Below are 12,837 nucleotides of genomic sequence, written 5' to 3' on the forward strand. Positions count from 1 at the left end.
GGGCGGGACGAGGGCCGGCGGGGGGGCGCGGGACACCAGACTACATTATGATCATGTTGGGAGGGCTTTAACACCAAGCCATGCATAATTCAGGAAGCAATGGGAAACCATTCGACTTTTTGGATCAGAGGAATGGTAGGTAGTCTTTTAATTGGTCTGTCTCCTTCCTATCGCCCCCTCTTCTAATACATCCTACAGATTAATATTCATGACACATAACTTAGATCAAATCCCTTCCTTTCCTAAGCTTCCTTTGGTGATTACCCATTGTCAATAGCATCTTAATGACAAAGACAGTCCTTTAGAATAAATGGATTTCTTTCCTTTATTCTATCTCGTTTACTCATGCTATTTATCAAATGCCATTTTTAAATTATTTGTCTTATTTCCAAAACTAAATTTGCTATGAGGAAGAGAGAGGAAAGAACTGTGTCTTATTCTTTATAACTTGTAACACATGAATGCACACACAGGGACACATTATGTACCTGCTGAATAACTTGAAAGTGGTTTTGAATGCAATGTGCCACGGGGAGTTTACCCCAGGATAAGTAACAGTTGATTTTTAGCTGTTTGCACAAAGCCTAACTGCTATTTTCATTAATATATCTGAGTGTAAATACTGCTTTTCAAAAGCAAGAAAAATATTTTTAATTATTTTTAAATTGCATTATTACTACCTTCCGCCTGTACGCTGTCATCCAGCTTTAAAAATTCCAAGTACTGAAAGTAGAGTCTGAATGATGAAAAATGGAGCCCCATTTACCCTTGCTAATGGCTTGTTATTGCCAAAAGAAACTCACGAATTCAGCTCTTTTGTACTTTTATACTGGCTGCACCTCAGAGAGGTTCTTGATTGTCTTCTCTACCATTTCCCTCAATTCCTTAATCTCTAGTTTACTTGGTCTTATCTCCTGCAAGCAAAACGGAATTCGAATGGCCGCCCACGCCCTTTGTAGGCTGGCTCGGTGCCAGGCCAGCTGGGCCTCTCCTGGCGACCCGGCAGGGAAGCCTATCTCATAACACACAAGCAATGTCTATCTGGCACAATTTACATGAAGCAATTCACGAAACCAATGAGTCATTTCTCAAGGTGATACTCCTGGCAGACTTCTCTCTCAGCATCCTGCCCAGATCCACCCTTCTGCCACGTCCCCAGTCGGTAAGTGGTGTGTTTAACACTCTCCTCATGTGCATCCCCCACGCAGACTCCTTCCCATTTCCAACAGGAAACACGCAGCGTTAAGAGAGAGCATTAAAAGATCCCACGCACTGAATCCATGCATGATAGGAGACTCACATAAGCCTCCTACATTCCAGCAGTGCCTGGCTAAGGATTCCGCTTAAATCCTTAGCCAACCCTCTTAATTGATCTTTTTAGCATAACAGTAAACACCCCCATGACTAATTGATTAAGGTTTAAAACAGCCTTTCAAGATAATTTTAGCAGTAAATTCCTTAAACTCCTTGCTTCAAGGAATTCTAAATTGTTCAATGCAAAATTCCAAGGGTAAGAGTTATAATAGTGTGGGTGAAGAGGGATAGCATATTCTGGCGCGTGCACGCGCACGTGCACACACGCACAACACACACACACACACACACACACACACACACTTCTAATTTTTTCCTGTAATGAAAGTAACAATGTTAAATTTATTATTCATGCAGTGGGACAGCAATGGCTTAGCAATTTCTTATCCTACAGACTTAATGCAGTTTTTCCAACTTAATAAAGACAGAACACCCCTATCTCGGGGCATTAAACTGTTTTTGTAAACTGTTTTGTAAATTCATCATCCTTTTGTCATCCCTTACTCAGTCTACTGCAGTAATTTTGCTTATCTATTTCCTTCCAATACTGTTCACTCAATTTTTCACATGATCAACAGAGTTACTTCTCTAAAAAGCAAATCTGATCATATTAGTGCCCTGTTAAATACCTTTTCATGGTCTAAATCATTTCCAGAATAAAGTCCAGATTCCTTGGCATGGTCTCCAAGGAACTTTATTATTTGATTCTTGAAATCTATCACTTTTCCTCTTGCAAACTACATTCCAAGAATTCTTAACATTTTGCAGTTTGCCAAAGAGAGAAATGCTTCTTGACTCCGTGCCCTTCCTGACACATACGTGGCATGTCCTTCCCTTCTTTTCCTCTGGTGAGCTTCTATTTGTCCCTAAAGATGTGACCTAATCATAAATGTCTCTGTAAAACCTTTTTTTTGGCATTCTCCACTTCACACAACCCTCTCCAGGCAACATCTCAGTTAATCATTCCCTTGTGGTTATATTAAAATCTTAAAAAAAAACAATTTACTGAGGTTAAAGTCGCTTAACATAAAATTAACCATTTTAAAGTAGATATTTCAGTGACAAGTAGTACATTCACCATGTTATATAGCCACCATCTCTATAGTGTTCCAAATGGTTATAACTTTTAATTCACTGCAATGTGTCCCCAATAAAACCCCATCTTCGCAATCACAATACCGCACACACGATAGATGTTCAATAAATAAAGATGGAATCACATACTCAACAACAGCAAAGCATTTTATGGATTATCTTTTTCCTCTTTTATAATCCAGTTTTAGAAAAAAAATGTCCTGGAAAGATTTATGACACGAAAAGAAAAGATAGAAGAGAAGGTTCATCTACTTTCAAGTTTATACTAAGGAAATGGATATTCAGGAGTCAAAGTTTATAATGTGGCTTTTTCAAAAATTATTCAACAAATATTTATTGAGAATTTACTTATGTGTCAAGAACTCTTCTAAGTACTGAGGGATATACCATTGAACAAAACAGACAAACTCCCTGGCCCAAAGCTTACATTTCAGTAGGGGAAGAAAGACAATAAACATAATAAATTATATAGCATTTTAGAAGGTGGCATATGCTGTGGGGAGAAAAAATTAGAGTTAGGTAATTCGATCAGAAGTTCTGGATGGAGATATGGGAGGGGTTCCAGGTTTAAACACGTGGTCAGGGTAGGCCTTAGTAAGCAGGTAACATGTAAACAAAGAGCAGAAAGAAATGAGAGAGTGAGCAGTGCCAATACGTTAAGTAAAAAGCCAAGGCCAAGGCTAAGTAAGGCCTTGAGGCAGGAACATGCCTGATGCGCTGGAGAACAGTGCCAAAGCCAGAATGGCTGGCACACAGTAAGCTGGGGAGAGTTCTGGCCTTTGAAACTTGGAAGGATAGATTAGGGGCTCGGTGTGGGGCATGCTGGAGATGACTATTACATATCCAGTTTGAGGTATTTAATGTGTAGGTGGATATGTAAGTCTAGAGAAGAAAGGTATGTAGGTTTGAGATGTAACATTAGGAATCACCAGCTTTAGGGGGTGCTTACAGTCGTAAGACTGGATGGGACTCTTAAGAAAGTGAGGTCCAAGGGTGAACTCTGTGGCACTCCTCTGTAAAGATTTCAAGAGAAGAAAAAATATCTGCAAAGACGACTCAGAAGGAACTGCCAGAGAGGGAGGAGGAAAACTAAGAGAGCACGCTATCACGGAAGCCAAATGAAGAAAGTGGTTCTAGAAGGAACGTGTGACCAGCTACATCAAATGCCACTGTCAGATTAAGTAAGATGAGAACTGAGAAGTGACCACTGAATTTAGCAATATGGAGTCACCAGTGAGCTCATTAACACGAGCAGGTCTGGCAGAGGGGTGTCAGTAAGAGTCTGGTTGCAACAGACGTCATTTGTTTCATTATGTGGCATACTTTCCATGAACACGGACAACTGTAATTTTTTCCCTTCTTTTCCTATGTTATAATTATTCTGTGTATAGTAACCGAATTGTACTTCTACTTGTTAAATCTAAAAAAAAATTGGCTTTGTATTTTTGTCTTTTTAAATTTTCATTTTTTTAATTCGTTTTGTTGATGATGAGGTGGGGGGAAAAATGGTCCTTTACCACACTTAGATTGAGACGCACCAGTCCAGGAGAGCTAGACAATAATTGGACTAGGAAAATGTTTCGTGATTGCCAAGTAGCATTAGGGGCTCACATGAGGTTTGCAGCTATTAGTTTAAAGACCATCAGCATGGTGGAGTGATTTTTCTCCAGATAAATGCTACACAGAAGCAAGGCAGGATGGGGGAGAAGCAGGATTTAACTGCGCTATCATATCACACTGCCAAATGAGTATGATGATGCCAGACAAAGGCGAGGAATAGTATGCAAGGCAATGATGAGAATGACCATAAAATTCCGGCTAGGTGAAGAGGAATGAGAGGACATCAGAGGTAGAAGGGGTAGACAAGGCGAGAGGGTCAGTGGAGCAGAGGAGGAGGGCTGAGGGGTTGCTGGAAGGAATGAGTTAAAATGACAGGAGATGACGGCGTAGGGTAAGATGCACACAACTGAGCATGTGCAGACGTGGAAGTGGGGCAGGGGAGAGGAAAAGACTCTTGGAGGACAGGAGTTCAAGGACCTGAGAGTCATGAACTGGAAGAATCATGTCTCTGGATACTGGAATCATCACAAATTAAGGCTAGAGTCATGTTAGAGATCGTGATAATGAGCCGAGAGCAAAAATCAACAAAAGGAGGAGGAGACATGAATGGGGCTTGGAAGATGACTACAACATGAGGTTCGGAGTTTGGGCTTTTTGGGAAAAATGAGGGAGAATAGATAGGAGACAGCCCTGAAAGGAGAAGGCGCCCACCACAGGCAGCATTCTCTGAGGGCCGTGGGAGAACAGCTGTCACTTGACAAGACCTCACAGGAGACAGTGTCCTCGGGGAAGATGCAAGTTCCCATAAGACCAGGACGCTAAGGACTCCTTCAGGAAGCGGTGGCTCAAACAGTTGATTTTGCTGCTGATGGATCATAAGCTGCAGAGGGCATAGTGAGAGTTTCAAGAGGTGGCAAAGGATGAGTGGGAGGCAGGGACAGAGTCGTATGCAGACTGTGGGAAACGAGAGGCTCCCTGGATGTCTAGGGCTACGCACGATGACTGGCATCGACAGGGAAAAGTGCACAAGACATTGTTTTAGAAAATCATTCATCGTGGACAGTTATTTTATGATACAAAAAAGGACCAAGGCCTAGATTACTTGACTGGTTAGAAATGTTCAATCGATAGATTATATCTGGGTTCTGGACAAGGCATGCTTCTTGACCTTCTGTCATCTGTCTTTAGGCTGTTAAACTTCTTACGGGACTCAAGAGCATAAAGATGGCAAATGATCTGTTCACAGCACTCCTTATTAACAACTCTGAAAAAGGACTGCTGACAGAGTAGGTTGGTTGAAATGTACATTTTGAATTATCTGTTTAATCAAACTGGATAACTAGAAATCTTCTATACTAATATTCGCTCTACCAATTTAAATTATGTACCTACTTAATAAAAACACAGCAACATGTACTAGACTGCTCCAGAAAAGGCTACCCTTTAAAACATTATTTTAATAAAATTAAATTTAACAATATTAAAATATTATTTTACTTACTAAAATTGATATTCTATTTACAGATTTCTACTTATTTTATATATATCTATATATCTATAAAAAGTAATTAATCTTTCTTCTTCATTGAATCAGACCTTTCTTCTCCTCTCCTATCATCCCTCTTCTTTGTCAAGATCGTAGTCACTCCTTTTTTTTTATGCTGTAGAGGTTGGGAATAGGATGGTCTTATGGCCCTACCAATTTGGAATGATAACAACTGTGTTAAATCATCAATAAGCAAATAAATTATTTGGATGTGGAAGAATTTGTACACTAACAGTTTGAGGAGTAAAGTAGTAATAATATACGATAAGTTCAAGAGTTTTTCTTTTGTTTTCTTTTTTTTTAATTTAGAGAGGGACAGAAAGTTTACCTAGAACTAGAACTAATTACACACTGTCTGCCTCTCCAGATCTACCTTCTGCCCTTTTCTCCTCTGCTGTGTGTTTCAGGGAGCAAACCTCTACAGAACACATCGAAAGCAATCCTTCCCTCTGGTTTCAAGCTAGGTTTGGCAGGTAGGTAGCACTGGCAAGAGATCGGAAGGCAGGAGAAGTGCGTTGGAGTGTTTATTCTCCCTTGCTTCCTCCTTGCCGGCCATTTTTGTTTTGGTAGAGGCTGTGTTGTTGTGCATAGCCACAGCAACTGCCATGCAGCCCGCTCATGCAACTACGGTTCTCTGGGTTCTGGAAACATTGCTTCCTCCCCTGACCCTGAAGGTCTAGGGTGATAACCGCTTTCTGCTCTTGCTAGTTCGTGGGTGCTTCACCTCTCTTCAGTGGGTCCCCTATGCAGCCCACACCTCTGTTAAGTAGTCCCTTCATTAAATCTCCCAACTAATCCACTGACTGTCCCTTTTGTTACTTGCTAGGAGCCAGACTGATACCATTTCTAATAGCCGGTCTAGGCCATTTCGGGGCCAGGTCTACATAATCCAATCTGTTCTCATTCCAAATTACTCGACTCAACATCTCTTCTTTCACTGTTTGACTGTTGAGGAACTCACATCTTCATGGCAACCGCATATCATTATGATGTCAGCGGCCCATGAGACTTACGTACAGTGTATTGTCCATAAAGCCTCGATTTTCATAAGTGTGACTTTGAAAATGCAAATAAAACTGGACGATTTAACAGGCGTTCGGTCAGAAAGGGAAGTGGCTCTTCTCAGGAATCCCCGTCTCACCTCCTTCTCCTTGTTGAGCAACACCAGCTGGCTGTCTGTGAGGATGCAGTACTTCCGCTCCCACGCTGTCGTCTCAGTGTAGGGTGACTGGCCACATGACAGACGGTGGGTAGGTGGCCCTTTCACATCTGTGCGACAAATATGAAAAACAAAAGGGGCAACTTATTGTCCTGCTGAGTAAACTTGTGTTTCAAATGTAAGATTCTTCAAAATCAAATAAAATAAAGAGATGAGTCTAGACATGAGTCCCAAGAGTAAACTGAAAACTTTCTCTTAAGAAACTAAAAACTTACATACAGAAGTAAAAAGTGGCCTACAGTGTGCAGAAAAAAGGGCTGAAACACTCAAGGAAAAACTGTTAGTATAAACTCGACACAGTAATCGCTGCTGTAATTTGCACTGAAATACTGGGAGATCGCTTCACAGCAAAACCAGCATCATTCGAAATAAAGAGGTGGAGATGACTCAGAGACAAGAGCAAAAGACGGAGCCCCTAGCCTTCAGGAGGAAGATGATGTTGCATGTATACTTTGAGAGTCCTGTTGACCCAGAACTGAAGGGGTGAAGTTACTGGCAGCCTATGCCTTCAAAATGGCTGTATTTCTAGCCACTCGCAAGAATTAGAAATGTTTAAACTATAGCATATTACCACAAGAGGCCAGTAATATCTTAAAATCATAGGAAGCAATTCACTCAAGGAAAGAGCTACACTATTACGATCATATCTTACAGTTGGAGGTATACAGCGTCAAAGCTCAATGTCTCAACTCTTCTAAATGTCTCATTTCCCTATAAAATACCAAATGCTTACTATTACTCTGTTACTTTAAATTTTTTTGATATAAACTGTTCATTTATTTGGGCTGTTGTAAAACTCAGAACATATCTTAATCATAAGTACACATTAGATCCATTAAATAAGACTTTTATGATGGTTCAATACATATTAAAAGTTCTTTAGCCATGAAGGACTAATTACTCTCAGGAAACTACTTGCAGGGATCATTTAAAATGCATTAGTTGTTATGCTAGAGGCATGCCTCGACTGAGGAAATGAGAAAAGGAACAGCTAGGAGCGCAGGAGAGTTGTAAATCATAAATAAGCACATTTTATTTATTAAATGAGCATTTTCATTACTGTTAATTTCTATAGATTTTTAGTCTTTTTATCACAGGATGATGGGTATTCCTGGTATTGAATAGCTTCATGGAAATTAAAATTATTTCTTAGACATTTTATACTATAATTACACAAACATGCAGAATTATAGCCAGAGTCCTATAGAAAGTAAACGACAAGCCAGTAATTTAGTGTAGTTCGGTTTATGTCCATCTTCTTGCGTCTCCTTGTGTCCATTATCTTCGGTGCTCGTTGTGGCTTAACTTCCTTGGCTCTCTAAAAGTCGGTCTAAACTTGCTGTTCTCCATGTTTTGGGGGACTTATCGACAACCCTCCAAAACAATTCAAAGGCCAAGAGCCAATAATGTTACTAGGGCTTGGCTGGACATGTTACTAATTCTTCAAGTTCACTATTTCCTCCCTGCTCCTGTTTTTCTGCTTCTAACTCCCCTGCACAATGCACAGCAGTGCATGCTCCATCTACAGCTTCTCTAGTTCACACCAGCTCTCGCCCCACCCTCTGCTCTCCCCTCGTATTCTAAGCATCTTAAATTATTTTAAAGGTTTTTTTTATACTTCAGAATTTCCTAAAATGATCACAAAAAGCTCTAAAGGAACTAAGCCTTTTTTAACACTGTAAGAGACTCCCGCCTATACTTAAAAGCCATATCAAAGCTGATTTTCTTCGCATAATTTGGACAAACAACTGAGTTAGATTTTTACCACAATGTAGGCCTATTTTTAGAGCAAATACCAAAACTACCTCAACAGAGAGGGATACACCTACTTTATGTGGAAATGTGGTGGTTTTGTGGCCTAGACACGTTCTCAGTCAAATAACTAACCTTTTTATGTAAGTTAGCCATGGGTGACTTAAACTGCACACTTCTTGCCCATTGAAATTTAATTTGAACAGCAATCTTATGATCGACAGCAAGAAGACATTGATAGACTCTGTACATAAAAATTAGAATTTAGGATACTATATTTATAGCATAACCCAGATTTCCTGACAAAATATAAATCTGCATCAGCTCTGGATTTCCCTGTGTCAGCCTGAGCAATTCTCTTAAAGTCTCCCTGCCTCTCACATTCTCCCTTTCTGCAGCCTGAGCTTTGTTTGCAGTTCCTTCAGGAGATTATGAAGAAAGATGTCTCACACAGAACATCTGGAAACCCTGCATACTCCCCCAGAGCTAAAGGCAGAATGAAGAGGGAGCAATAACTGTCTATTTAAAACCTGTCTGTCTAAATTATGAGATTGAGTAGCCTTTTATAAATTTTATAGTTTCACTTTTTTTTTTTTTAACTATCTAATGCCTACTTTTTGATAATTTAATGAGAATGTGTAACAAGGGAGAAAACAAGAAAGAAGTTAGAATAAGTGACTTTTTTGGTTCTTTTTAGCATTTCTGGGTTAAGGTTTAGAAGGCATTTTAAATAACAAGATAAAATAAGATTTTAAAATAACCTATAGATTTAATTTATTCATTCTATCATGTCCTCATTTCATTTGGCTAAATAAAGGTTTAATAGTACATTTGTGAAGCCTGTATACTAAGACTATATTAACAGGACAAGCTTAGATTAATGCCCTACTTCATCTACTGATTTCCCCAAACTCTCTCTCTTTCTCTCTCTCTCTCTCTCTTCTTCCCTTACTCCCTTCTCACCCTCCTCTCTCTTACTGCTCTAGTGACATACTTCTGATTTCTGACTTCCAATAATATTTAGTGTATAAAATTCACTAGAGAAAAGGATAACTAACTTAAAATTATAAATTAGCATCTTAATAGCAAAGTTGGAAAAAAATTCAGGTTTGCACTGTCTCGTTCCTGTAAGGATACTAAGGACATTGGATGCTGGCCTTATTATAAAAATTGAATAATTTAAGAAACATTGAAAAGAATCAGAGGTTACTCAATGGACCGCTTTGGAAAGCACTGCTCTAAGGCTGGTCATTATCACACAGACTAGCAGCTTTCAGATATTTTTGATATCTTCAAAGCGCTTTTGTTTATGTAGATTATATTAATCAATAGTTACCATATTAGAAATCAAAACAGAATTTTAAAAATATTTATTCATTTAATGATAGCAACAAATCTATTGCATGTTAATATAAATAACACATTTTTAATGAGATGTAACTTCTCAAAAAATTAAGTGAGAGGAGTAACACTCTTTTAAGTTTTACAAATCTCTTTTAAGTCTGGCTGAATAGAAAAATCTGTTTCAACACACAATCTATTGCTTTATGTTGTTTGGCTGAAGTATATGAAGGAAATCTGGACTCATGTGGATACGTAGTTAGAAAAAGGAAGAGTATTTTAATAGCACTTTAGGTAATATTTTTAATACTAGGCCAAAACCTGACAAGCAGCTGCTTCTTAAAAGTGAATAAAATGTGGAATCTGACACATCAATGGACTTTTCATACTCTGTTAAAATAAAAACCATTGGTCTACTTTGCCCTTTGAATGGATCTTTTACCCATATGCATGAGTTTGTAACATTATGTACTGATCATCTAGAAAAATGTTGGTTCATTTAGTTTTGCAGATTTTCTAAATGTTGACACTTTTCAGTATATAATGTCAAAAAATCACATTCACTAACCTTTAGGTACTGATCTCATCAGAAAAGTCTTTAAGTAATGGGAGCAGTCAAGCTCAAGGTGATAGATTTGTTTCCAAAAATAATGATTTTTATTTTTAGTCTTGAATTTTGTCATTGGCAATAAATACTGTTGTTTTTTCCCCCCTTAAGTGACACACATTTATGTCTTCTTTTTTCCAGAAAATGTCTACCAAATAACCAAGACTGAATAACTATAGTCTGTTTTTCAGTTGTTCTTTCAAGTAAAAATGGTGTTTCATGAAAAACGAGTGGCAAGTTCAGCTCGCACGCGCTTTGCACAAATGCTTTCCGTGGCGCTATCTATGCATCATACTTTGGTACGCAGCTATAGGTACTTCCCATGTCATCAAACAGAATGTTAAAAAGATGGGTTGAGATTTAATAAAATTATGAATTTTCGATGAGTTCTCAGGGATATTCTTAAGTAAAACTGGCTTTTTTTTTTTTCCTACTGTATATGGCAGAGAAGAATGCAATGACTGCTGGTATATACTGGTGCCACTGACTTGATTCCGGCTACTGCATCAATAGTTGTATTTATAATTGCTTTTGTATCATCAGTGCAAATGTCAACAGTTTTGTTTTTTTTTTTTTTAAAGGCAACTTTTATAGGAGCATAGTTTTAACCTAGCAGATCAAGGGGATCCTCATATTCTAAGGTTACACAGACCATACTTTAAAAACCATTGCTTGGACAAAAGGAAGCCAATAAAGGATTCTAAGAAAATCTGGCAATAGTTTGTAAGATGAAGTAAGTGGAGAAAAGACCAGAGGCCATATACAATGAATGGGGGACTAATGTAATGACCTGGGCAAGGGATGATTAGGGTTACCAATTGATGACAGTGGAGAGAGATTTCGTGATCCATAGTTTGAAATAAGAATCAATAGCACTGGTAACTCTAGTTGTTTGTGATTGAACAGCACAAAGGAGACGAGAGAATGAGAGAGCAAGCAATACAAACACAGATTGATAAATGCTCATTAAAGAAGGTTATATAACTGTAATTCTGCTTTAGTTTTAGTAGGGAAGTCCAAAATACAAGTTTTTCAAAAAAAGAAGAAAGAAACCTAAAAGGCAAACTTGAATTTGAAGGATTCGATGTCATGCATTATATCCAAATCATTTCAAACAGCATTCAAAGTTGTCCCTTGGTATCCATGGGGGACTGGTTCCAGGACCCTGCAGATACCAAAATCTTTGGATGCTCAAGTCCCTTACATAAAATGGTGTAGTATTTGCATTCATATGGCTAAAGCAGGCCATGCCTACACACCACTCACGTGGATTCCGCCTAGTGCTCAGTGTGTGGCAAATTCAAGTACTGCTTTTTGGATTTTTTTAAAAAAATATTTTTGATCTGCAGTTGGTTGAATCTGGATGCGAAACCCATAGATACAACGGGCCAACTCTACCGGCTTATTTAGTCTACCTGTAAATTTAAGTCAAACTTTGGGCCTCTTCAAATGCTAATATAAATTTAGTAACCACTTGGCAAGGAGACAACAATAACAACAGCAAAAAACTTTTGTGGAGTTACGCCCCCCCGCCCCTTGTAACCAAAGAAGAGAGCATCATGGCCTGTCACATCACTTGACAAGGAAAATAAACAAAATATGATAGAGCTGGAAATTCCATTAGGCATATCTATAAATACTCACAAAGTAACTTTTCTCTGAGTGGGGAAGCATCCTGTCTCTTCTCGATTTAGAAAGCATCTCAAAAGACGTACAGTAGGAGAGTAAATAAAGGGATCTGATTGGAAGCAGAAATAGGGGTAAAGGGGAGTGGAAAAGAGTAAGTCTCTGACCCAAATATGGAGAATGTCAAAGAAAAAAAATTGCTGTGGGAAATTTTATTTTTGTATCTTATAACTCCTTAGAAATTCATCTGCACTGCATTTGAACCACATCATTTACTAATCACATGTTTTTAAAAATTCCAACCTAAGTTACATGCAATTATTAAAATCCCAAACCTATTTTCTACCATCTAAAACAAGCTTCACAGAGGATTCTATAGAAAGGCTCCTCCAGCTAACACAAACCCTAATGTTTCATTCAGTTGTGAAAGCCTATCATGGATTCTTAGTACCAATCTAAAAAACAAAAACAAACAAGCAAACAAACAAACCCATAGTTTTGGGACATCTATCTACATAGGGGGAGATCTCGCTACATTAAAGAGAAACACATTTCTAATAAGTAGTTGTAAACTGCAGAAGTCTAAACTACTGTAGAAAGATGTGTGTGTGTGTGTGTGTGTGTGTGTGTGTGTGTGTGTGTATTCCCATGCCAGAGCTAACCTGGTTCTGAATTTGGTTAGAACTCAAAGACAAAGTATAAGCATTCTTTAAAAAGTCTCAGAATTGAAGTGATCACTTTCTTTTAGAGGTAAAAAATATATTTAAATAACTTTAA

The 12,837-nt window shown here is 38.4% G+C and overlaps 1 protein-coding gene across 4 annotated transcripts in view; it reads right to left on the minus strand.

The window, feature by feature from the left end:
- RASAL2 (RAS protein activator like 2) overlaps positions 1 to 12,837 on the minus strand; it is a 244,807-nt gene that overhangs the window by 124,406 nt on the left and 107,564 nt on the right. For all 4 annotated transcript variants that reach the window (XM_015586236.2, XM_006907785.3, XM_015586235.2 and 1 more), the window contains exon 2: positions 6,657 to 6,784. In XM_015586236.2, the coding sequence (XP_015441722.1) occupies positions 6,657 to 6,784 (128 nt within the window). The remainder of the gene's footprint in view (positions 1 to 6,656; positions 6,785 to 12,837) is intronic.

Source organism: Pteropus alecto, unplaced genomic scaffold (assembly GCF_000325575.1).
Source record: "Pteropus alecto unplaced genomic scaffold, ASM32557v1 scaffold101, whole genome shotgun sequence".
NCBI classification, from domain to species: domain Eukaryota; kingdom Metazoa; phylum Chordata; class Mammalia; order Chiroptera; family Pteropodidae; genus Pteropus; species Pteropus alecto.